The sequence below is a fragment of the Scyliorhinus torazame genome, chromosome 2, assembly GCF_047496885.1.
Source record: "Scyliorhinus torazame isolate Kashiwa2021f chromosome 2, sScyTor2.1, whole genome shotgun sequence".
Classification (NCBI taxonomy): domain Eukaryota; kingdom Metazoa; phylum Chordata; class Chondrichthyes; order Carcharhiniformes; family Scyliorhinidae; genus Scyliorhinus; species Scyliorhinus torazame.
Genome location: NC_092708.1, coordinates 10,879,281 through 10,905,081, shown reverse-complemented (window position 1 = coordinate 10,905,081; position 25,801 = coordinate 10,879,281). Strand labels below are relative to the sequence as shown.

Genomic DNA, 25,801 nt, shown 5'->3' with positions numbered 1-25,801 from the left:
CACACTCACCCTCACACACACACCCTCACACACGCACCCTCATACACGCACCCTCACACACGCACCCTCACACACACACACGCACCCTCACACACACACACACACATGCACCCTCACACACACACACACCCACACACACATAGATATCCACACAGACACACTGGACAGTGATCAGGAGCAGGATCCCTGGCCGATTCCAATCCCCCTTTCCTTCCTCACCCAGTGGCCCTGAGGCCAATTGCTGACATGCTCCTGGGGAGAGATCTGTTGCCTCAGCAGGAATGGGGAGCTCACACACACTGACCTTGGCCAGGGAGGGAAGCATGCTCTCTTCTTCAGAAACTCCACTTCTTGCGAATATTTCTTGTAAGTTCGAATGCGAGCCATCCTCAGCAGCAGAAACTGCAGGCAGCTGAGTGGCTGTTAAATCGCTGCTGATTTTAAATCGATACCTGTGAGCCTGACACACTCTCCTGCCAAGAGGAGCTGCGAGCAGCAGCAGCCAGTATTAAGGCTGCTCTCGACTCAAACGGGCTTCAGTCCTGACTGATGCGGCAGGAAGCCTCCAGAAGGGAGAGAGAATCCAGGGCTGCCTCTTCCCAGTCAATCACAGCCTCCCAGGAAGAGATGCTGCTCTTCTCCCATCACTAACTCTCACAGAGCGGTAATACTGGCAGCTGCGATGAGGAGCAGAGCAGGCGCCGAGAGGCAGACAGAGAGTGCAGACAGGAGAGGACACATCTGTTCACCCGGTGTCTGCTGCTGTGCTGGGGGAACCGCCATCTCTACTCATTCATTTGTGTCGAGGAGAGATTGTCCGGAATGAGTTGGTGTTTGGGCTCCTTGCTCACCTGGGGCAAGTACTTCTTATCCTGCATCATCCCCGTCAGACTGTGCATCTGGAGACAGGTAAGGCAGTGAGAGTGACAGCGAATTCACCATTCACCCAGCCTGCAGCCGGGGTCAGAGAGTGTCAGCCGGGGTCAGAGAGTGACAGCAAATTCACCATTCACCCAGCCTACAGCCAGGGTCAGAGAGTGACAGCCGGGGTCAGAGAGTGACAGCCGGGGTCAGAGAGTGACAGCCGGGGTCAGAGAGTGACAGCCGGGGTCAGAGAATGACAACCGGGGTCAGAGAGTGACAGCCGGGGTCAGAGAGTGACAGCCGGGGTCAGTGAGTGACAGCCGGGGTCAGAGAGTGACAGCCGGGGTCAGAGAGTGACAGCCGGGATCAGAGAGTGACAGCCGGGGTCAGTGAGTGACAGCCGGGGTCAGAAAGTGACAGCCGGGGTCAGAGTGACAGCCGGGGTCAGAGAGTGTCAGCCGGGGTCAGAGAGTGACAGCCGGGGTCACAGAGTGTCAGCCGGGGTCAGAGAGTGACAGCCGGGGTCAGAGAGTGACAGCCGGGGTCACAGAGTGACAGCCGGGGTCACAGAGTGACAGCCGGGGTCAGAGAGTGACAGCCGGGGTCAGAGAGTGACAGCCGGGGTCAGAGAGTTACAGCCGGGGTCAGAGAGCGACAGCCGGGGTCAGAGAGTGACAGCCGGGGTCACAGAGTGACAGCCGGGGTCACAGAGTGACAGCCGGGGTCAGAGAGTGACAGCCGGGGTCAGAGAGTGACAGCCGGGGTCAGAGAGTTACAGCCGGGGTCAGAGAGCGACAGCCGGGGTCAGAGAGCGACAGCCAGGGTCAGAGAGAGACAGCCGGGGTCAGAGAGTTACAGCCGGGGTCAGAGAGTAACACCCGGGGTAAGGAAGTGACAGCCAGGGTCAGAGAGAGACAGCCGGGGTCAGGGAGTGACAGCCGGGGTCAGAGAGTGACAGCCGGGGTCAGGGAGTGACAGCCGGGGTCAGAGAGTGACAGCCGGGGTCAGAGAGTGACAGCCGGGGTCAGAGAGTGACAGCCGGAGTCAGAGTGTGACCGGCGGTGTCAGAGAGTGACAGCCGGGGTCAGTGAGTGACAGCCGGGTTCAGAGATTGACAGCCGGGGTCAGGGAGTGACAGCCGGGGTCAGGGAGTGACAGCCGGGGTCAGCGAGTGTCAGCCGGGGTCAGAGAGTGACAGCCAGGGTCAGAGAGTGACAGCCGGGGTCAGTGAGTGACAGCCGGGGTCAGAGAGTGACAGCCGGAGTCAGAGTGTGACCGGCGGGGTCAGAGAGTGACAGCCGGGGTCAGTGAGTGACAGCCGGGTTCAGAGATTGACAGCCGGGGTCAGAAGGTGACAGCCGGGGTCAGAGAGTGACAGCCGGGGTCAGAGAGTGACAGCCGGGGTCAGTGAGTGACAGCCGGGGTCAGGGAGTGACAGCCGGGGTCAGGGAGTGACAGCCGGTGTCAGAGAGTGACAGCCAGGGTCAGAGAGTTACAGCCAGGGACAGAGAGTTACAGCCAGGGTCAGAGAGTGACAGCCGGGGTCAGTGAGTGAAAGCCGGGGTCAGTGAGTGAAAGCCGGGGTCAGAGAGCGACAGCCGGGGTCAGAGAGCGACAGCCGGGGTCAGAGAGTGACAGCCGGGGTCAGAGAGTGACAGCCGGGGTCAGAGAGTGACAGCCGGGGTCAGAGAGTGACACCCGGGGTCAGGGAGTGACAGCCGGGGTCAGAGAGTGACAGCCGGGATCAGAGAGTGACAGCCGGGGTCAGAGTGTGACCGCCGGGGTCAGAGAGTGACAGCCGGGGTCACAGAGTGACAGCCGGGGTCAGTGAATGACAGCCGGGGTCAGAGAGTGACAGCCGGGGTCAGAGAGTGACAGCCGGGGTCAGAGAGCGACAGCCGGTGTCAGAGAGTGACAGCCGGGGTCAGAGAGTGACAGCCGGGGTCAGGGAGTGACACCCGGGGTCAGGGAGTGAGAGCCGGGGTCACGGAGTGACAGCCGGGGTCAGAGAGTGACAGCCGGGGTCAGAGAGTGACAGCCGGTGTCAGAGAGTGACAGCCGGGGTCAGAGAGTGACAGCCTGGGTCAGAGAGTGACAGCCGGGGTCAGAGAGTGACAGCCGGGGTCAGAGACTGACAGCCGGGGTCAGAGAGTGACAGCCGGGGTCAGAGAGTGACAGCCGGGATCAGGGAGTGACAGCCGGGGTCAGGGAGTGACAGCCGGGGTCAGAGTGTGACCGCCGGGGTCAGAGAGTGACAGCCGGGGTCACAGAGTGACAGCCGGGGTCAGTGAGTGACAGCCGGGGTCAGAGAGTGACAACCGGGGTCACAGAGTGACAGCCGGGGTCAGTGAGTGACAGCTGGGGTTAGAGAGTGACAGCCGGGGTCAGAGAGTGACAGACGGGGCCAGAGAGTGACAGCCGGGGTCAGGGAGTGACAGCCGGGGTCAGGGAGTGACAGCCGGTGTCAGAGAGTGACAGCCAGGGTCAGAGAGTTACAGCCAGGGACAGAGAGTTACAGCCAGGGTCAGAGAGTGACAGCCGGGGTCACAGAGTGACAGCCGGGGTCAGTGAGTGAAAGCCGGGGTCAGAGAGTGACAGCCTGGGTCAGAGAGTGACAGCCGGGGTCAGAGAGTGACAGCCGGGGTCAGAGACTGACAGCCGGGGTCAGAGAGTGACAGCCGGGGTCAGAGAGTGACAGCCGGGATCAGGGAGTGACAGCCGGGGTCAGGGAGTGACAGCCGGGGTCAGAGTGTGACCGCCGGGGTCAGAGAGTGACAGCCGGGGTCACAGAGTGACAGCCGGGGTCAGTGAGTGACAGCCGGGGTCAGAGAGTGACAACCGGGGTCACAGAGTGACAGCCGGGGTCAGTGAGTGACTGCCGGGGTCAGAGAGTGACAGCCGGGGTCAGAGAGTGACAGACGGGGCCAGAGAGTGACAGCCGGGGTCAGAGAGTGACAGCCCAGCTGGGGTCAGAGTGACAGCCAGGGTCAGAGAGTGACAGCCGGGGTCAGAGAGTGACAGCCAGGGTCAGATCGTGACAGCCGGGGTCAGAGTGTGACAGACGGGATCAGAGAGTGACAGCCGGGGTCAGAGAGTTATAGCCGGGGTCACAGAGTGACAGCCAGGGTCAGAGAGTAACAGCCGGGGTCAGAGAGTGACAGCCGGGGTCAGAGAGTGACAGCCGGGGTCAAGAGTGACAGCCGGGGCCAGAGAGTGACAGCCGGGGTCAGAGAGTGACAGCCGAGGTCAGAGAGTGACAGCCAGGGTCAGAGAGTGACACCCGGGGTCAGACAGTGACGGCCGGGTTCAGAGAGTGACAGCCGGGGTCAGAGAGTGACAGCCGGGGTCAGAGAGTGACAGCCGGGGTCAGTGAGTGACAGCCGGTGTCAGAGAGTGACAGCCGGGGTCAGTGAGTGACAGCCGGGGTCAGAGAGCTACAGCCGGGGTCAGAGAGTGTCAGCCGGGGTCAGAGAGTGACAGCCGGGGTCAGAGAGTGACAGCCGGGGTCAGAGAACGACAGCCGGGGTCAGAGAACGACAGCCGGGGTCAGAGAGTGACAGCCGGGGTCAGAGAGTGACAGCCTGCGTCAGAGAGTGACAGCCGGGGTCAGAGAGTGACAGCCGGGGTCAGAGAGTGACAGTCGGGGTCAGAGAGTGACAGCCGGAGTCAGAGAGTGACAGCCGGGGTCAGAGAGTGAAAGCCGGGGTCAGAGTGTTACAACCGGGGTCAGAGAGTGTCAGCCGGGGTCAGAGAGTGACAGCCGGGGTCAGAGAACGACAGCCGGGGTCAGAGAGTGACAGCCGGGGTCAGAGAGTGACAGCCGGGGTCAGAGAGTGACAGCCTGGGTCAGAGAGTGACAGCCTGGGTCAGAGAGTGACAGCCGGGGTCAGAGAGTGACAGCCGGTGTCAGAGAATGACAGCCGGGGTCAGAGAGTGACAGTCGGGGTCAGAGAGTGACAGCCGGGGTCAAAGAGTGACAGCCGGGGTCAGAGAACGACAGCCGGGGTCAGAGAGTGACAGCCGGGGTCAGAGAGTGACAGCCGGGGTCAGAATGTTACAGCCGGGGTCAGAGAGTGTCAGTCGTGGCCAGAGAGTGACAGCCGGGGTCAGAGAGTGACAGCCGGGGTCAGAGAGTGACAGCCGGGGTCAGAGAACGACAGCCGGGGTCAGAGAGTGACAGCCGGGGTCAGAGAGTGACAGCCGGGGTCAGAGAGAGACAGCCAGGGTGAGAGAGTGACAGCCGGTGTCAGAGAGTGACAGCCGGGGTCAGAGAGTGTCAGCCGGGTTCAGAGAGTGACAGCCAGGGTCAGAGAGTGACAGCCGGGGTCAAGAGTGACAGCCGGGGTCAGAGAGTGACAGCCGAGGTCAGAGAGTGACGGCCAGGGTCAGAGAGTGACGGCCAGGGTCAGACAGTGACGGCCGGGGTCAGAGAGTGACAGCCGGTGTCAGAGAGTGACAGCCGGGGTCAGAGAGTGACAGCCAGGGTCAGAGAGTGTCAGCCGGGGTCAGAGATTGACAGCCGGGGTCAGAGATTGACAGCCGGGGTCAGAGAGTGACAGCCCAGCTGGGGTCAGAGTGGCAGCCGGGGTCAGAGAGTGACAGCCGGGGTCAGAGAGTTACAGCCTGTGTCAGAGAGTGTCAGCCGGGGTCACAGAGTGACAGCCGGGGTCAGAGAGTGACAGCCGGGGTCAGAGAGTGACAGCCGGTGTCAGAGAGTGACAGCCGGGGTCAGAGAGTGACAGCCAGGGTCAGAGAGTGACAGACGGGGTCAGAGAGTGACAGACGGGGTCAGAGTGTGACAGCCGGGGTCAGAGAGAGACAGCCCAGCTGGGGTCAGAGTGACAGCCGGGGTCAGAGAGTGACAGCCGGGGTCAAAAAGTGACAGACGGGGTCAGAGAGTGACAACCGGGGTCAGAGAGTGATAGCCGGTGTCAGAGAGTGACAGACGGGGTCAGAGAGTGACAGCCGGGGTCAGAGAGTGACAGCCCAGCTGGGGTCAGAGAGTGACAGCCGGGGTCAGAGAGTGACAGCCCAGCTGGGGTCAGAGTGACAGCCGGGGTCAGAGAGTGACAGCCGGGGTCAAAGAGTGACAGACGGGGTCAGAGAGTGACAGCCGGGGTCAAAGAGTGACAGCCCAGCTGGGGTCAGAGTGACAGCCGAGTCAGAGAGTGACAGCCGGGGTCAGAGAGTGACAGCCGGGGTCAAAGAGTGACAGACGGGGTCAGAGAGTGACAGCCGGGGTCAAAGAGTGACAGCCCAGCTGGGGTCAGAGTGACAGCCGGGTTCAGAGAGTGGCAGACGGGGTCAGAGAGTGACAGCCGGGGTCAAAGTGTGACAGCTGGGGTCAAAGAGTGACAGCCGGGGTCAAAGAGTGACAGCCGGGGTCAGAGAGTGACAGCCAGGGTCAGAGAGTGACAGACGGTGTCAGAGAGTGATAGCCGGTGTCAGAGAGTGGCAGATGGGGTCAGAGAGTGACAGCCGGGGTCAGAGAGTGACAGCCCAGCTGGGGTCAGAGAGTGACAGCCGGGGTCAGAGAGTGACAGACGGTGTCAGAGAGTGATAGCCGGTGTCAGAGAGTGGCAGATGGGGTCAGAGAGTGACAGCCGGGGTCAGAGAGTGACAGCCCAGCTGGGGTCAGAGTGACAGCCGGGGTCAAAGAGTGACAGACGGGGTCAGAGAGTGACAGCCGGGGTCAGAGAGTGACAGCCCAGCTGGGGTCAGAGTGACAGCCGGGTCAGAGAGTGACAGCCAGGGTCAGATCGTGGCAGACGGGGTCAGAGAGTGACAGCCGGGTCAGAGAGTGACAGCCAGGGTCAGAGAGTGACAGCCCAGCTGGGGTCAGAGTGACAGCCGGGGTCAGAGAGTGGCAGCCAGGGTCAGATCGTGGCAGACGGGGTCAGAGAGTGACAGCCGGGGTCAGAGTGTGACAGCCGGGGTCAGAGTGTGACAGCCGGGGTCAAAGAGTGACAGCCGGGGTCAAAGAGTGACAGCCGGGGTCAGAGAGTGACAGCCAGGGTCAGAGAGTGACAGATGGGGTCAGAGAGTGACAGCCGGGGTCAGAGAGTGACAGCCCAGCTGGGGTCAGAGTGACAGCCGGGGTCAGAGAGTGACAGCCGGGGTCAGAGAGTGACAGCCAGGGTCAGATCGTGACAGACGGGGTCAGAGAGTGACAGCCGGTGTCAGAGTGTGACAGCCGGGGTCAGAGAGTGACAGCCCAGCTGGGGTCAGAGTGACAGCCGGGGTCAGAGAGTGATAGCTGGGGTCAGAGAGTGACAGCCAGGGTCAGATCGTGACAGACGGGGTCAGAGAGTGACAGCCGGGGTCAGAGTGTGACAGCCGGGGTCAGAGAGTGACAGCCGGGGTCAGTGTGATGAACGGTTACTTCCTTATCATCATGTAAGGTGATGCCCCCTTTAAGACCGGGCTTGGAACCCTGGGGACTCCGCCTCTGGCTCACTCATCTGGGAGCCACACATAAAGGCCTGCCTCATGGTCTGTAACAGTCAGCTCTCGTCTCTCCCTGTAGTATAGTTATGTAGCGCACAAAGACTCCCGAGAGACGAATAGAGGTGAAGTCGATGAGGCTTTATTAAGCGTGACTCGTTCCCCGCAGTTCAGCAACAGACTGGAGCTGCGGGGAGAATTCCTGATTCTTATACTCCGCCTTCAGGGCGGAGTTAGAGATCAACAGCCAACCAGGTCCCGGGATCTGTCAGCCAATGACATCACGGCTTCACAGTCCCACATGATCCCTAATGCATACTACCACATTCACCCCTTGTTAAAAATGAACCCGGCGGTGTGGTGCTTCGCATGGTGGTAGGGGTTTACAAGGCTGGTCCTGGGAGGAAAAAAAACTTTTGCATGTCATTACAGTGCCCTACACTGGGCTATGTACAGGGTTTTTTGTTTTGAACTATTTACAGTATTCGTAAGAGGGAAAAGAAAAAAAAAACATTCTCGTTAAAGTCCACAACATTCTAGTGTTACACCGATGCCACGAGTTGGTCGGGCGGTCTGGTCGTCCTTGTCGATCGCCTCAGCCCTGGTGGTGGTGGTGCTTGTTCCAGTGTTGTCGCCTCCGGGAGCTTTACGGTTTCTGCTTCAGCTTCACTTCTGGTCGGACCTGGGAGGAGGACCGATCCTCCCGGGAAGGGGGCTGTCGCGGGGTGCGCCGGTGGCAGGGAGGGGGTGATTGGTGTCGAGGGGGTGTGTGTGTTGCTGGCGGGCGCAAGATCTCGCAGGGAGACCGTGTCCTGTCGGCCGTCGGGGTACTCCACGTAGGCGTACTGCGGGTTCGCGTGGAGGAGGTGAACCCTCTCGACCAACGGGTCCGACTTGTGCGCCCGCACATGTTTCCGGAGCAAGATGGGTCCTGGGGCCGCCAGCCAGGTCGGCAGCGACGTTCCAGAGGAGGACTTCCTGGGGAAGACAAGGAGGCGCTCATGAGGCGTTTGGTTAGTGGTGGTACACAGTAGCGACCGGATGGAGTGGAGGGCGTCCGGGAGGACCTCCTGCCACCGTGAAACTGGGAGATCCCTGGACCGTAGGGCCAGTAGGACGGTCTTCCAGACCGTGCCGTTCTCCCTCTCTACTTGCCCGTTCCCCCGGGGGTTGTAGCTGGTCGTCCTGCTCGAGGCTATACCCTTGCTGAGCAGGAACTGGCGCAGCTCGTCACTCATGAAGGAGGACCCCCTGTCGCTATGGACGTATGCAGGGCAACCGAACAGTGTGAATATGGTGCTAAGGGCTTGAATGACTGTGGCCGCTGTCATGTCAGGGCAGGGGATGGCGAAGGGGAAACGGGAGTACTCGTCCACCACGTTCAGGAAGTATGTGTTGCGGTCGGTGGAGGGGAGGGGCCCTTTGAAATCCAGATTGAGGCGTTCAAAGGGACGGGAAGCCTTGATCAGGTGCGCTCTATCCGGCCTGAAAAAATGCGGTTTGTACTCTGCGCAGATGTGGCAGTTCCTTGTGACTGTACGGACCTCCTCCACGGAGTAGGGGAGGTTGCGGGACTTTATAAAATGGTAGAACCGAGTGACCCCCGGGTGGCAGAGGTCCTCGTGGAGGGTTTGGAGACGGTTAATTTGTGCGTTGGCACATGTGCCGCGGGATAGGGCATCGGACGGCTCGTTCAGCTTTCCGGGACGGTACAAGATCTTGTAGTTGAAGGTGGAGAGCTCGATCCTCCACCTTAAGATCTTGTCATTTTTAATTTTGCCCCGCTGTGCATTATCGAACATGAAGGCTACTGACCGTTGGTCAGTGAGGAGAGTGAATCTCCTGCCAGCCACGTAATGCCTCCAATGTCGCACAGCTTCCACTATGGCTTGGGCTTCCTTTTCCACTGAGGAGTGGCGGATTTCTGAGGCGTGGAGGGTTTGGGAGAAGAAGGCCACGGGTCTGCCCGCTTGGTTGAGGGTGGCCGCTAGAGCTACATCGGAGGCGTCGCTCTCGACCTGGAAGGGGAGGGACTCGTCGATGGCGCGCATCGTGGCCTTTGCGATGTCCGCTTTGATGCGGCTGAAGGCCTGGCAAGCCTCTGTCGACAGAGGGAAGGTCGTGGTCTGTATTAGGGGGCGGGCCTTGTCTGCGTACTGGGAGACCCACTGGGCGTAATATGAAAAGAACCCCAGGCAGCGTTTTAGGGCTTTTGAGCAGTGAGGGAGGGGAAATTCCATGAGGGCGCGCATACGTTCGGGGTCGGGGTCTATTATCCCATTGCGCACTACATATCCCAAGATGGCTAGCCGGTTTGTGCTAAAAACGCACTTGTCCTCGTTGTATGTGAGGTTCAAGGCTTTAGCGGTCTGGAGGAATTTTTGGAGATTGGCGTCGTGGTCCTGCTGATCGTGGCCGCAGATGGTTACATTGTCGAGATACGGGAACGTGGCCCGCAACCCGTGTTGATCAACCATTCGGTCCATCTTCCGTTGGAAGACCGAGACCCCGTTTGTGACGCCAAATGGGACCCTTAGGAAGTGGTATAATCGCCCGTCTGCCTCGAAGGCTGTGTACTTGCGGTCACTTGGGCGGATGGGGAGCTGATGGTAGGCGGACTTGAGGTCCACGGTGGAGAAGACCTTATATTGGGCAATCCGATTGACCATGTCGGATATGCGGGGGAGAGGGTACGCATCTAGCTGTGTGTACCTGTTGATGGTCTGGCTATAGTCTATGACCATCCTTTGCTTCTCCCCTGTCTTTACTACTACCACCTGTGCTCTCCAGGGACTATTGCTGGCCTGGATTACGCCTTCCTTCAGTAGCCGCTGGACTTTGGACCGAATAAATGTCCGGTCCTGGGCGCTGTACCGTCTGCTCCTAGTGGCGACGGGTTTGCAATCCGGGGTGAGGTTTGCAAACAAGGATGGGGGCTCAACCTTGAGGGTTGCGAGGCCGCAGATAGTGAGTGGGGGTATTGGGCCGCCGAATTGGAAAGTTAGGCTCTGCAGATTGCACTGGAAATCTAATCCCAGTAATGTGGGCGCGCAGAGTTGGGGAAGGACGTAGAGCCTGTAGTTTTTAAACTCCCTCCCTTGCACCGTTAGGGTCACTATGCAGAACCCTTTGATCTGTACGGAGTGGGATCCTGCAGCTAGGGAAATCTTTTGCGCACTGGGACGGATGGTCAAAAAACAGCGTCTTACCGTGTCGGGGTGGATGAAGCTTTCTGTGCTCCCGGAGTCGATCAGGCATGGTGTCTCGTGTCCGTTGATCAGTACCGTTGTTGTCGTCGCCTGGAGCGTCCGGGGCCGTGCTTGTCCAGCGTCATTGAGGCCAGATGTGGTCGTAGTGCTTCAGCGTCTTCCTCGAACCCCGTGGAGCCGTCGATGCTGGGGTCCATTGTTGCCGTCCAAGATGGCGGCGGGGGTGAACAAAATGGCCGCCCCCATGCATCGCGCAGGGCTGGGGGGTCCCAAGATGGCGGCGCCCCTCCTCCCCTCGTGGTGGCCAGGACCCAAAATGGTCGCCTGCGGGTCGCACATGGGGCGCTGGGGGTTTGGGGAGCGTTTGGGATGCGCTGGACTCCTTCTTCTCCGGGGACAGCGGCGACCCCCCGGGACCGGCACACAGCCGCGAAATGGCCCTTTTTCCCGCAGCTCTTGCAAATCGCTGCGCGGGCCGGGCAGCGCTGCCGGGGGTGTTTCGCCTGGCCGCAGAAATAGCAGCGGGCTCCCCCGGGACGACTTGGCGTCTGAACCACGCAAGCCTGTGGGGGGGGGGGGGTTTGTCGCGACAGGGGTCCACGGAGCCCAAGGGGCTGCCGCGCGGTCGGGGCCGTAGGCGCGGGCGTTTTGCGCGGCCACATCTAGTGAGGCTGCAAGGGCCCGTGCCTCTGAGAGTCCTAGCGACTCTTTTTCTAAATGTCTTTGGCGGATTTGGGGAGAGTTCATACCAGCCACAAACGCATCGCGAATTAACATGTCCGTGTGTTCAGCCGTGTTTACCGGCGGGCAGCTGCAGGCCCGTCCCAAAATTAGCAGCGCGGCGTAGAATTCGTCTAGCGATTCTCCGGGACTTTGCCGTCTCGTTGCGAGTTGGTAGCGAGCGTAGACCTGGTTCACTGGGCGAACGTAGATGCTCTTTAGTGCTGCGAACGCCGTCTGGAAATCCTCTGCGTCTTCTCTGAGAGGGTAAATTTCCAGGCTTACCCTCGAATGCAGGACCTGTAGTTTCTGGTCTTCTGTGACCCGGCCGGGGGCCGTTCGGAGGTAGCCTTCGAAACAAGTCTGCCAGTGTTTAAAAACTGCTGCTGAGTTTACTGCGTGGGGGCTGATCCTCAGGCATTCCGTGACGATCCTGAGCTCCATAGTCCTTTAAGCACGCTTAATAAATTGTAGCGCACAAAGACTCCCGAGAGACGAATAGAGGTGAAGTCGATGAGGCTTTATTAAGCGTGACTCGTTCCCCGCAGTTCAGCAACAGACTGGAGCTGCCGAGAGAATTCCTGGTACTTATACTCCGCCTTCAGGGCGGAGCTAGAGATCAACAGCCAACCAGGACCCGGGATCTGTCAGCCAATGACATCACGGCTTCACAGTCCCACATGACCCCTAATGCATACTACCACAAGTTATTAGTCTAATAAAGCATTCTTTACAGTTTAATCTCTAAGCGTCATTATTGAGGGTACCTCAATTTATTAGACTAAACTAGATTCAGGATGGACGCAGGCCTAAAACCAGAGAAACTCAATCTGGAAGCACGAACGCCGGAGGCAAAGGAAATTTTTAAATACTGGCTGCGGTGCTTCGAGGCCTACCTGGACTCCGCAGAGACTCCCATCCTGGGGCCACGCAAGCTGCGTCTACTTCACGCCTGGGTGAGTCACAGAATCTCCGCCACGCTCGAAAAGGCGACGACTTATGAGGAAGCGATTGAGTTGCTCCGCAAGCGGTTTGTCAAACCCGTCAATGAGGTGCACGCCCGGCATCTGCTCTCTACCTGCCGGCAGCGCTCGGGGGAATCGCTCGACGAGTTTGTTGAGAAACTCACCGCGCTGGCCAGGGACTGTGACCATCAGGATGTGACAGGGGAAGTCCATATGAACCTGCACATCAGGGATGCTTTCGTGTCCGGAATCCGCTCGACCTACATCCGGCAGCGGCTGCTCGAAAACGGGGCAAAAGACCTCCAGGAGGCGCTAACGCTCGCCTCCTCGCTGGAGGTGGCCCGACATAACTTGGGTACGTACCCCGCGGACTCTGCCAGCCCCCCCCGGACTTCCTCAGACTCACCCGTATTACAGGCCTGCGCCACGCGGCGACCCGCTCACCATGGGGGCACACCTTGCTACTTCTGCGGGCAGGGCCAGCACCCATGCCCACGCTGCCCAGCCCGCTCCGCGATCTGCAGCGACTGCGGGAAGAAAGGGCACTTTGCGAGGGTCTGCCTGGCCAGACCCAGGGGCTAGAGAAACAAAGAACAGCCGGCCTGAAAAACAGGCTCTCGGGCCCGTAGGCCTCGCAATGCTGCTGCGCACCGACCCGACACGCCCTCTTCTGACGCGTCATCAGCCTCGTGCGAATCATGGGAGCGGCCATCTGGTCGGCGGCCATCTTCTCGACCCGACACGTGCGACCGACGGCATCGGCCATTTTACGACTCCGACTCCCCGCGACTGGGTGCGATCACCCTCGATCAAACTCGGCCAAAACACCTGCAGAACTCCATGACGCAGGTCCAGGTCAACGGGCACGACACTGCATGCCTCTTCGACTCCGGGAGCACGGAGAGCTTTATCCACCCTGAAACGGTAAGGCGCTGCTCCCTACGCACCCATCCCGCATCCCAAACCATAGCCCTCGCATCTGGGTCCCACTCGGTACAAATCACGGGGTACTGTATTGCGGATCTCTCGATCCAGGGTGCCAAATACACCGGTTTCAAATTTTATATCCTCCCTCACCTCTGTGCCCCCCTGCTGCTCGGACTGGATTTCCAGTGCAGCCACCGAAGCCTGACACTGAAGTTCGGCGGACCCTTGCCCCCCCCTCACGGTGTGCTGCCTTGCGATACTGAAAGTCGCACCCCCCTCGCTATTCGCTAACCTCATTCCCGACTGTAAGCCCGTCGCCACCAGGAGCCGGCGCTACAGTGCCCAAGATATGGCTTTTATTAAGTCAGAGGTCCAGCGTTTACTGGGAGAGGGGGTCATCGAGGCTAGCAACAGGCCTTGGAGAGCGCAAGTGGTGGTAGTCCGGTCCGGGGATAAGAAATGGATGGTCGTGAAGTATAGCCAGACCATAAACCGATTCACGCAGCTTGATGCATCGTGGAAATGGTAAATCGGATCGCCCAATACCGAGTCTTTTCCACGGTCGACCTCAAATCTGCCTACCACCAGCTCCCCATCCGACCAAAAGACCGCCCCTATACTGCCTTCGAAGCAGCCGGCCGGCTCTTCCACTTCCTCAGGGTCCCCTTTGGTGTCACAAATGGGGTCTCCGTCTTTCAAAGGGCGATGGACAAAATGGTGGACCAGTACAGTTTGCGGGCTACATACCCGTACTTGGACAATGTCACCATCTGCGGCCATGATCAGCAGGACCATGACGCTAACCTCAAAAAGTTCCTCCAGACCGCCCGAGCCCTTAACCTGACCTATTACGAGGGCAAATGCGTTTTCTACACCACCCGGCTGGCCATCCTCGGCTATGTCGTGGAAGACGGGGTCCTAGGTCCCGACCCCGACCGCATGCGCCCCCTTAAGGAACTCCCTCTCCCCCGCAGCCTCAAGGCCCTCAAACGGTGCTTGGGGCTTTTCTCCTATTACGCCCAGTGGGTCCCCAAGTATGCGGACAAAGCCCGCCCACTCCTAAAGACCACCACTTTTCCCCTCTCGGCTGAGGCTCAATTGGCCTTCAACCGCATCAAGGCCGACATCATCAAGGCCGCTATGCACGCGGTGGACGAAACCATCCCTTTCCAGGTAGAGAGCGATGCATCAGACATCGCCCTGGCTGCTACCCTCAATCAAGGAGGCAGACCAGTAGCGTTCTTCTCCCGAACCCTCACCGCCTCCGAGGTTCGACACTCTGCAGTTGAGAAGGAGGCACAAGCCATTGTGGAGGCTGTGCGGTGCTGGAGACACTACCTCGCCGGTAGGAGGTTTACCCTCGTCACCGACCAATGGTCGGTCGCCTATATGTTCGATAACACGCAACGGGGCAAAGTAAAAAACGATAAAACTTTGAGGTGGAGGATCGAACTCTCCACCTACTCGTACGATATCAAGTATCGTCCAGGGGAGCTCAACGAGCCCCCAGATGCCCTGTCCCGCGGCACATGCGCCAACGCGCAGGAGGACCACCTGCAAGCCATCCACAATGACCTCTGCCACCCGGGGGTTACCCGTCTCGTCCATTTCATCAAGTCCCGCAACCTACCTTACTCAACCAAGGAGGTCAAGGCCATGGTCAGGGCCTGCCAAGTCTGTGCGGAGTGCAAACCGCACTTCTATCGGCCAGACAAGGTTCGGCTCGTGAAGGCCTCGGGCCCCTTTGAGCGACTGAGCGTGGACTTCAAGGGGCCCCTCCTATTCAACAAACGTTATGCCTATTTCCTCACCGTGATCGATGAGTTCTCCCGTTTCCCATTCGCCATTCCCTGCACCGACATGACCTCAGCCACGGTGATTAAGGCACTGCACAGCATCTTCACCCTGTTCGGTTTCCCTGCTTATATCCACAGCGACCGGGGTACATCGTTCATGAGTGATGAACTGCGTCAGTATCTGCTCAGCAAAGGCATCACCTCGAGCAGAACGACCAGCTATAACCCACGGGGAAACAGGCAGGTGGAGAGGGAGAACGCAACCGTGTGGAAGGCTGTCTTTCCCTACGGTCGAGAAGTCTCCCAACCACCCGCTGGCAGGAGGTCCTACCCGATGCCCTACACTCCATTAGGTCACTCCTCTGCACGGCCACGAATGAGACCCCTCACGACCGATTGTTTCTCTTCCCCAGGAAGTCTACCTCCGGGGTCTCGCTTCCACCTTGGCTGATGGCTCCGGGACCTGTTCTTCTCCGGAGGCACGCGAGGAGCCATAAAACAGACCCCCTAGTTGAAAAGGTCCGACTGCTCCACGCCAACCCCAGTTACGCCTATGTGGAGTACTCCGACGGCAGGCAAGATACGGTTTCCCTCCGGGATCTGGCGCCCGCTGGATCCTCCACCACAGACGCCCCTTCCCCCGCCGCTCCCCTGCAGGACCCGCGCCCCCTACAACTCACCCCCTTCCGGCCCTACCACCCGTTGGTGAGCTCCTACCGTGCGCCCCCCCTTTACACACCCCGCCGGCGCCGGCTCCGCTACCCCCGGCCTTGCCTAGTTCCTCTGTCCCGACCCGGACCGAAGCTCCGACCGCTATGCTCCCGGATGTGCCCTCAACCGGGACGTCCGTGCCCGCCGCACCGCCGCCCGAACTGAGGAGATCGAGGAGGACGATCCGGCCGCTGAGACGGATGGACCTATGATGGCACTTCACCCCCGCCGGACACTTTTAATTAAACAGGGGGTGAATGTGATGAACGGTTACTGCCTTATCATCATGTAAGGTGATGTCCCCTTTAAGACCGGGCTTGGAACCCTAGGGTCTCCGCCTCTGGCTCCGCCCATCTGGGAGCCACACATAAAGGCCTGCCTCATGGTCTGTACCAGTCAGCTCTCGTCTCTAGCTGCAGTATAGTTATTAGTCTAATAAAGCCTTCTTTACAGTTTAATCTCTCAGCATCATTATTGAGGGTACCTCAGTCAGAGAGAGACAGCCAGGGTCAGAGAGTGACAGCCGGGGTCAGAGAGTGTCAGCCGGGGTCAGAGTGTGACAGTCGGGGTCAGAGAGTGTCAGCCGGGGTCAGAGAGTGACAGCCGGGGTCAGAGAGTGTCAGCCGGGGTCAGAGAGTGTCAGCCGGGGTCAGAGTGTGACAGTCGGGGTCAGAGAGTGTCAGCCGGGGTCAGAGAGTGACAGCCAGGGTCAGAGAGTGACAGCCGGGGTCAGGAAGTGACAGCCAGGATCAGAGAGTGTCAGCCGGGGTCAGAGAGTGACAGCCAAGGTCAGAGAGTGACACCCGGGGTCAGAGAGTGACAGCCAGGGTCAGAGAGTGACAGCCAGGGTCAGAGAGTGACACCCGGGGTCAGAGAGTGACAGCCAGGGTCAGAGAGTGACAGCCAGGGTCAGAGAGTGACAGCCGGGGTCAGGAAGTGACAGCCGGGGTCAGAGAGTGACAGCCGGGGTCAGTGAGTGCCAGCCGGGGTCAGAGAGTGACAGCCAGGGTCAGAGAGTGACAGTCGGGGTCAGAGAGTGACAGCCGGGGTCAGAGAGTGACAGCAGGGGTCAGAGAGCATAGCCCAGCCGGGGTCAGAGAGTGACAGTCGGGGTCAGAGAGTGACAGCCGGGGTCAGAGAGTGACGCCGGGGTCAGTGATGACAGCCGGGGTCAGAGAGTGACAGCCAGGGTCGGAGAGTAACAGCCGGGGTCAGAGAGTGACAGCCGGGGTCAGAGAGTGACAGCCGGGGTCAGAGAGTGACAGCTGGGGTCAGAGAGTTACAGCCCAGACGGGGTCAGAGAGTGACAGCCGGGGTCAGAGAGTGACAGCCGCGGTCAGAGAGTGACAGCCGGGGTCAGAGAGTTACAGCCCAGCCGGGGTCAGAGAGTGACAGCCAGGGTCGGAGATTAACAGCCGGGGTCAGAGAGTGACAGCCGGGGTCAGAGAGTGACAGCCGGGGTCAGAGAGTGACAGCTGGGGTCAGAGAGTTACAGCCCAGACGGGGTCAGAGAGTGACAGCCGGGGTCAGAGAGTGACAGCCGGGGTCAGAGAGTGACAGCCAGGGTCAGAGAGTGACAGCCGGGGTCAGAGAGTTACAGCCCAGCCGGGGTCAGAGAGTGAATGCCGGGGTCAGAGAGTGACAGTCGGGGTCCGAGAGTGACAGCCCAGCCGGGGTCAAAGAGTGACAGCCGGGGTCAGAGAATGTCAGCCGGGGTCAGAGAGTGGCAGCCGGGGTCAGAGAGTGACAGCCGGGGTCAGAGAGTGACAGCCGGGTCAGAGAGTGTCAGCCGGGGTCAGAGAGTGACAGCCGGGGTCAGAGAGTGACAGCCGGGGTCAGAGAGTGTCAGCCGGGGTCAGAGAGTGACAGCCGGGGTCAGAGAGTGACAGCCGGGGTCAGGGAGTGACAGCCGGGGTCAGAGAGTGTCAGCCGGGGTCAGACAGTGACAGCCGGGGTCAGTGAGTGCCAGCTGGGGTCAGAGAGTGACAGACGGGGTCAGAGAGTGACAGCCGGGGTCAGAGAGTGACAGCCGGGGTCAGAGAGTGACAGCCGGGGTCAGAGAGTGACAGCCGGGATCAGAGAGCGACAGCCGGGGTCAGAGAGTGACAGCCGGGGTCAGAGAGTTACAGCCGAGGTCAGAGAGTGACAGCCGGGGTCAGAGAGCGGCTGCCGGGGTAAGACCGCGACAGCCGGGGTCAGTGAGTGACAGCCGGGGTCAGAGAGTTACAGCCGAGGTCAGAGAGTGACAGCCGGGGTCAGTGAGTGACAGCCGGGGTCAGAGATTGACAGCCAGGGTCAGAGAGTGACAGTCGGGGTCAGAGAGTGACAGCCGGGGTCAGAGAGTGACAGCCGGGGTCAGATAGTGACAGCCAGGGTCAGAGAGTGACAGCCGGGTTTAGAGAGTTACAGCCAGGGTCAGAGAGTGACAGCCGGGTTTAGAGAGTGACAGCCGGGGTCAGAGAGTGACAGCCGGGGTCACAGAGTGACAGACCAGCCGGGGTCAGAGAGTGACAGCCGGGATCAGAGAGTGACAGCCGGGGTCAGAGAGTGACAGCCGGGGTCAGAGAGTGACAGCCGGGGTCAGAGAGCGACAGCCCAGTGAGGGTCAGAGTGTGACAGCCAGGGTCAGTGAGTGACAGCCGGGGTCAGAGAGTGACAGCCGGGGTCAGAGAGTGACAGCCCAGTGAGGGTCAGAGTGTGACAGCCGGGGTCAGAGAGTGACAGCCGGGGTCAGAGAGTGACAGCCCAGCGAGGGTCAGAGTGCGACTGCTGGGGTCAGAGAGTGACAGCCAGGGTCAGAGAGTGACAGCCGGGTTCAGAGAGTGACAGCCCAGCGAGGGTCAGAGAGCGACAGCCTGGGTCAGAGAGAGATAGCCGGGGTCAGAGAGCGACAGCCCAGCGAGGGTCAGAGAGCGACAGCCTGGGTCAGAGAGTGACAGTCGGGGTCAGTGAGTGCCAGCCGGGGTCAGAGAGTGACAGCCGGTGTCACAGAGTGACAGCCAGGGTGACAGAGTGATAGCCGGGGTCAGAGAGCGACAGCCCAGCGAGGGTCAGAGAGTTACAGCCCAGCCGGGGTCAGAGAGTGACAGCCGGGGTCAGAGAGTGACAGCCGGGGTCAGAGAGTGACAGCCGGGATCAGAGAGTGACGGCCAGGGTCAGAGTGTGACAGTCGGGGTCAGTGAGTGCCAGCCGGGGTCAAAGAGTGACAGTCGGGGTCAGAGAGTGACTGTCGGGGTCAGAGAGTGACAGCCTGGGTCAGAGAGTGACAGTCGGGGTCAGTGAGTGCCAGCCGGGGTCAAAGAGTGACAGCCGGAGTCAGAGAGTGACAGCCGGGGTCAGAGAGTTACAGCCCGGGTCAGAGAGTGACAGACGGGGTCAGAGAGTGACAGCCGGGGTCAGAGAGTGACAGCCGGGGTCAGAGAGTGACAGCCGGGGTCAGAGAGTGACAGCCGGGATCAGAGAGCGACAGCCGGGGTCAGAGAGTGACAGCCGGGGTCAGAGAGTTACAGCCGAGGTCAGAGAATGACAGCCGGGGTCAGAGAGCGGCTGCCGGTGTCAGAGATTGACAGCCAGGGTCAGAGAGTGACAGTCGGGGTCAGAGAGTGACAGCCGGGGTCAGAGAGTGACAGCCGGGGTCAGATAGTGACAGCTGGGGTCAGAGAGTTACAGCCCAGCCGGGGTCAGAGAGTGACAGCCAGGGTCGGAGAGTAACAGCCGGGGTCAGAGAGTGACAGCCGGGGTCAGAGAGTGACAGCCGGGGTCAGAGAGTGACAGCTGGGGTCAGAGAGTTACAGCCCAGACGGGGTCAGAGAGTGACAGCCGGGGTCAGAGAGTGACAGCCGGGGTCAGAGAGTGACAGCCAGGGTCAGAGAGTGACAGCCGGGGTCAGAGAGTTACAGCCCAGCCGGGGTCAGAAAGTGAATGCCGGGGTCAGAGAGTGACAGTCGGGGTCCGAGAGTGACAGCCCAGCCGGGGTCAGAGAGTGACAGCCGGGGTCAGAGAATGTCAGCCGGGGTCAGAGAGTGGCAGCCGGGGTCAGAGAGTGACAGCCGGGGTCAGAGAGTGACACCCGGGTCAGAGAGTGTCAGCCGGGGTCAGAGAGTGACAGCCGGGGTCAGAGAGTGACAGCCGGGGTCAGAGAGTGTCAGCCGGGGTCAGAGAGTGACAGCCGGGGTCAGAGAGTGACAGCCGGGGTCAGGGAGTAACAGCCGGGCTCAGAGAGTGACACCCAGGATCAGAGAGTGACAGTCGGGGTCAGAGAGTGTCAGCCGGGGTCAGACAGTGACAGCCGGGGTCAGTGAGTGCCAGCTGGGGTCAGAGAGTGACAGACGGGGTCAGAGAGTGACAGCCGGGGTCAGAGAGTGACAGCCGGGGTCAGAGAGTGACAGCCGGGGTCAGAGAGTGACAGCCGGGATCAGAGAGCGACAGCCGGGGTCAGAGAGTGACAGCCGGGGTCAGAGAGTTACAGCCGAGGTCAGAGAGTGACAGCCGGGGTCAGAGAGCGGCTGCCGGGGTAAGACCGCGACAGCCGGGGTCAGTGAGTTACAGCCGAGGTCAGAGATTGACAGCCAGGGTCAGAGAGTGACAGTCGGGGTCAGAGAGTGACAGCCGGGGTCAGAGAGTGACAGCCGGGGTCAGATAGTGACAGCCAGGGTCAGAGAGTGACAGCCGGGTTTAGAGAGTTACAGCCAGGGTCAGAGAGTGACAGCCGGGTTTAGAGAGTGACAGCCGGGGTCAGAGAGTGACAGCCGGGGTCACAGAGTGACAGACCAGCCGGGGTCAGAGAGTGACAGCCGGGATCAGAGAGTGACAGCCGGGGTCAGAGAGTGACAGCCGGGGTCAGAGAGTGACAGCCGGGGTCAGAGAGCGACAGCCCAGTGAGGGTCAGAGTGTGACAGCCAGGGTCAGTGAGTGACAGCCGGGGTCAGAGAGTGACAGCCGGGGTCAGAGAGTGACAGCCCAGTGAGGGTCAGAGTGTGACAGCCGGGGTCAGAGAGTGACAGCCGGGGTCAGAGAGTGACAGCCCAGCGAGGGTCAGAGTGCGACTGCTGGGGTCAGAGAGTGACAGCCAGGGTCAGAGAGTGACAGCCGGGTTCAGAGAGTGACAGCCCAGCGAGGGTCAGAGAGCGACAGCCTCGGTCAGAGAGAGATAGCCGGGGTCAGAGAGCGACAGCCTGGGTCAGAGAGTGACAGTCGGGGTCAGTGAGTGCCAGCCGGGGTCAGAGAGTGACAGCCGGTGTCACAGAGTGACAGCCAGGGTGACAGAGTGATAGCCGGGGTCAGAGAGCGACAGCCCAGCGAGGGTCAGAGAGCGACAGCGAGGGTCAGAGAGTGACAGCCGGGGTCAGAGAGTGACAGCCGGGGTCAGAGAGTGAGGTCCAGGGTCAGAGAGTTACAGCCCAGCCGGGGTCAGAGAGTGACAGCCGGGGTCAGAGAGTGACAGCCGGGGTCAGAGAGTGACAGCCGGGATCAGAGAGTGACGGCCAGGGTCAGAGAGTGACAGTCGGGGTCAGTGAGTGCCAGCCGGGGTCAAAGAGTGACAGTCGGGGTCAGAGAGTGACTGTCGGGGTCAGAGAGTGACAGCCAGGGTCAGAGAGTGACAGTCGGGGTCAGTGAGTGCCAGCCGGGGTCAAAGAGTGACAGCCGGAGTCAGAGAGTGACAGCCGGGGTCAGAGAGTTACAGCCCGGGTCAGAGAGTGACAGACGGGGTCAGAGAGTGACAGCCGGGGTCAGAGGGTGACAGCCGGGGTCAGAGAGTGACAGCCGGGGTCAGAGAGTGACAGCCGGGATCAGAGAGCGACAGCCGGGGTCAGAGAGTGACAGCCGGGGTCAGAGAGTTACAGCCGAGGTCAGAGAATGACAGCCGGGGTCAGAGAGCGGCTGCCGGGGTCAGAGATTGACAGCCAGGGTCAGAGAGTGACAGTCGGGGTCAGAGAGTGACAGCCGGGGTCAGAGAGTGACAGCCGGGGTCAGATAGTGACAGCCAGGGTCAGTGAGTGCCAGCCGGGGTCAGAGAGTGACAGCCAGGGTCAGAGAGTGACAGTCGGGGTCAGAGAGTGACAGCCGGGGTCAGAGAGTGACAGCAGGGGTCAGAAAGCATAGCCCAGCCGGGGTCAGAGAGTGACAGTCGGGGTCAGAGAGTGACAGCCGGGGTCAGAGAGTGACGCAGGGGTCAGTGATGACAGCCGGGGTCAGAGAGTGACAGCCGGGGTCAGAGAGTGACAGCCGGGTTCAGAGAGTGACAACCGCGGTCAGAGAGTGACAGCCGGGGTCAGAGAGTTACAGCCCAGCCGGGGTCAGAGAGTGACAGCCAGGGTCGGAGATTAACAGCCGGGGTCAGAGAGTGACAGCCGGGGTCAGAGAGTGACAGCCGGGGTCAGAGAGTGACAGCTGGGGTCAGAGAGTTACAGCCCAGACGGGGTCAGAGCGTGACAGCCGGGGTCAGAGAGTGACAGCCAGGGTCAGAGAGTGACAGCCAGGGTCAGAGAGTGACAGCCGGGGTCAGAGAGTTACAGCCCAGCCGGGGTCAGAGAGTGACAGTCGGGTTCCGAGAGTGACAGCCCAGCCGGGGTCAGAGAGTGACAGCCGGGGTCAGAGAATGTCAGCCGGGGTCAGAGAGTGGCAGCCGGGGTCAGTGAGTGACAGCCGGGGTCAGAGAGTGACAGCCGGGTCAGAGAGTGTCAGCCGGGGTCAGAGAGTGACAGCCGGGGTCAGAGAGTGTCAGCCGGGGTCAGAGAGTGTCAGCCGGTGTCAGAGAGTGACAGCCGGGGTCAGAGAGTGACAGCCGGGGTCAGGGAGTGACAGCCGGGCTCAGAGAGTGACACCCAGGATCAGAGAGTGACAGTCGGGGTCAGAGAGTGTCAGCCGGGGTCAGACAGTGACAGCCGGGCTCAGTGAGTGCCAGCTGGGGTCAGAGAGTGACAGACGGGGTCAGAGAGTGACAGCCGGGGTCAGAGAGTGACAGCCGGGGTCAGAGAGTGACAGCCGGGGTCAGAGAGTGACAGCCGGGATCAGAGAGCGACAGCCGGGGTCAGAGAGTGACAGCCGGGGTCAGAGAGTTACAGCCGAGGTCAGAGAGTGACAGCCGGGGTCAGAGAGCGGCTGCCGGGGTAAGACCGCGACAGCCGGGGTCAGTGAGTGACAGCCGGGGTCAGAGAGTTACAGCCGAGGTCAGAGAGTGACAGCCGGGGTCAGTGAGTGACAGCCGGGGTCAGAGATTGACAGCCAGGGTCAGAGAGTGACAGTCGGGGTCAGAGAGTGACAGCCGGGGTCAGAGAGTGACAGCCGGGGTCAGATAGTGACAGCCAGGGTCAGAGAGTGACAGCCGGGTTTAGAGAGTTACAGACAGGGTCAGAGAGTGACAGCCGGGTTTAGAGAGTGACAGCCGGGGTCAGAGAGTGACAGCCGGGGTCAGAGAGTGACAGACCAGCCGGGGTCAGAGAGTGACAGCCGGGATCAGAGAGTGACAGCCGGGGTCAGAGAGTGACAGCCGGGGTCAGAGAGTGACAGCCAGGGTCAGAGAGCGACAGCCCAGTGAGGGTCAGAGTGTGACAGCCAGGGTCAGTGAGTGACAGCCGGGGTCAGAGAGTGACAGCCGGGGTCAGAGAGTGACAGCCCAGTGAGGGTCAGAGTGTGACAGCCGGGGTCAGAGAGTGACAGCCGGGGTCAGAGAGTGACAGCCCAGCGAGGGTCAGAGTGCGACTGCTGGGGTCAGAGAGTGACAGCCAGGGTCAGAGAGTGACAGCCGGGTTCAGAGAGTGACAGCCAGGGTCACAGAGAGATAGCCGGGGTCAGAGAGCGACAGCCCAGCGAGGGTCAGAGAGCGACAGCCTGGGTCAGAGAGTGACAGTCGGGGTCAGTGAGTGCCAGCCGGGGTCAGAGAGTGACAGCCGGGTTCAGAGAGTGACAGCCAGGGTCACAGAGAGATAGCCGGGGTCAGAGAGCGACAGCCCAGCGAGGGTCAGAGAGCGACAGCCTGGGTCAGAGAGTGACAGTCGGGGTCAGTGAGTGCCAGCCGGGGTCAGAGAGTGACAGCCGGTGTCACAGAGTGACAGCCAGGGTCACAGAGTGATAGTCGGGGTCAGAGAGCGACAGCCCAGCGAGGGTCAGAGAGCGACAGCGAGGGTCAGAGAGTGACAGTCGGGGTCAGAGAGTGACAGCCGGGGTCAGAGAGTGAGGGCCAGGGTCAGAGAGTTACAGCCCAGCTGGGGTCAGAGAGTGACAGCCGGGATCAGAGAGTGACGGCCAGGGTCAGAGAGTGACAGTCGGGGTCAGTGAGTGCCAGCCGGGGTCAAAGAGTGACAGTCGGGGTCAGAGAGTGACTGTCGGGGTCAGAGAGTGACAGCCAGGGTCAGAGAGTGACAGTCGGGGTCAGTGAGTGCCAGCCGGGGTCAAAGAGTGACAGCCGGAGTCAGAGAGTGACAGCCGGGGTCAGAGAGTTACAGCCGGGGTCAGAGAGTGACAGACGGGGTCAGAGAGTGACAGCCGGGGTCAGAGAGTGACAGCCGGGGTCAGAGAGTGACAGCCGGGGTCAGAGAGTGACAGGCGGGATCAGAGAGCGACAGCTGGGGTCAGAGAGTGACAGCCGGGGTCAGAGAGTTACAGCCGAAGTCAGAGAATGACAGCCGGGGTCAGAGAGCGGCTGCCGGGGTAAGACCGCGACAGCCGGGGTCAGTGAGTGACAGCCGGGCTCAGAGAGTTACAGCCGAGGTCAGAGAGTGACAGCCGGGGTCAGTGAGTGACAGCCGGGGTCAGAGATTGACAGCCAGGGTCAGAGAGTGACAGTCGGGTTTAGAGAGTGACAGCCGGGGTCAGAGAGTGACAGCTGGGGCCAGAGAGCGACAGCCCAGTGAGGGTCAGAGTGTGACAGCCAGGGTCAGTGAGTGACAGCCGGGGTCAGAGAGTGACAGCCGGGGTCAGAGAGTGACAGCCCAGTGAGGGTCAGAGTGTGACAGCCGGGGTCAGAGAGTGACAGCCGGGGTCAGAGAGTGACAGCCCAGCGAGGGTGAGAGTGCGACTGCTGGGGTCAGAGAGTGACAGCCAGGGTCAGAGAGTGACAGCCGGGTTCAGAGAGTGACAGCCAGGGTCACAGAGAGATAGCCGCGGTCAGAGAGCGACAGCCCAGCGAGGGTCAGAGAGGGACAGCCGGGGTCAGAGAGTGACAGTCGGGGTCAGAGAGTGTCAGCCGGGGTCAGAGACTGACGGCCAGGGTCAGAGAGTGAGGGCCAGGGTCAGAGAGAGACAGCCGGGGTCATTGAGTGCCAGCTGGGGTCAGAGAGTGACAGCCAGGGTCAGAGAGTGACAGTCGGGGTCAGAGAGAGACAGCTGGGGTCAGAGAGTAACAGACGGAGTCAGAGAGTGACAGCCAGGGTCACAGAGTGACAGCCGGGGTCAGAGAGTTACAGCCGGGGTCAAAGGGTGACAGTCGGGGTCAGAGAGTGACAGTCGGGGTCAGAGAGTGACAGCCAGGGTCAGAGAGTGACAGTCGGGGTCAGTGAGTGCCAGCCGGGGTCAAAGAGTGACAGCCGGAGTCAGAGAGTGACAGCCGGGGTCAGAGAGTGACAGCCGGGGTCAGAGAGTTACAGCCCAGCCGGGATCAGAGAGTGACAGCCAGGGTCAGAGAGTGACAGTCGGGGTCAGAGAGTGACAGCCGGGGTCAGAGAGTGACGGCCAGGGTCAGAGAGTGAGGGCCAGGGTCAGAGAGTGACAGCCGGGGTCAGTGAGTGCCAGCTGGGGTCAGAGAGTGACAGGCAGGGTCAGAGAGTGACAGTCGGGGTCAGAGAGAGACAGATGGGGTCAGAGAGTAACAGACGGAGTCAGAGAGTGACAGCCAGGGTCACAGAATGACAGCCGGGGTCAGAGAGTTACAGCCGGTGTCAGAAAGTGACAGCCGGCGTCAGAGAGTGACAGCCGGGGTCAGAGAGTGACAGCCAGGGTCAGAGAGTGACAGCCGGGGTCAGAGAGTTACAGCCGGTGTCAGAAAGTGACAGCTGGGGTCAGAGAGTAACAGACGGAGTCAGAGAGTGACAGCCAGGGTCACAGAGTGACAGCCGGGGTCAGAGAGTTACAGCCGGTGTCGGAAAGTGACAGCCGGGGTCAGAGACTTACAGTCCAGCCGGGGTCAGAGAGTGACAGCCGGGGTCAGAGAGTGACAGCCGGGGTCAGA

The 25,801-nt window shown here is 60.8% G+C and overlaps 1 protein-coding gene across 4 annotated transcripts in view; it reads left to right on the top strand.

Moving 5' to 3' along the window:
- Window positions 1-562: 562 nt before the first annotated feature.
- tns1b (tensin 1b) overlaps window positions 563-25,801 on the top strand; it is a 1,628,779-nt gene continuing 1,603,540 nt past the window's right edge. Inside the window, exon 1 of one of the 4 annotated variants that reach the window (XM_072468585.1) lies at window positions 563-909. In XM_072468585.1, the coding sequence (XP_072324686.1) occupies window positions 823-909 (87 nt within the window). In that variant the 5' untranslated portion in view covers window positions 563-822. The remainder of the gene's footprint in view (window positions 910-25,801) is intronic. The other 3 variants (XM_072468574.1, XM_072468565.1, XM_072468590.1) reach the window with 3 other exon arrangements.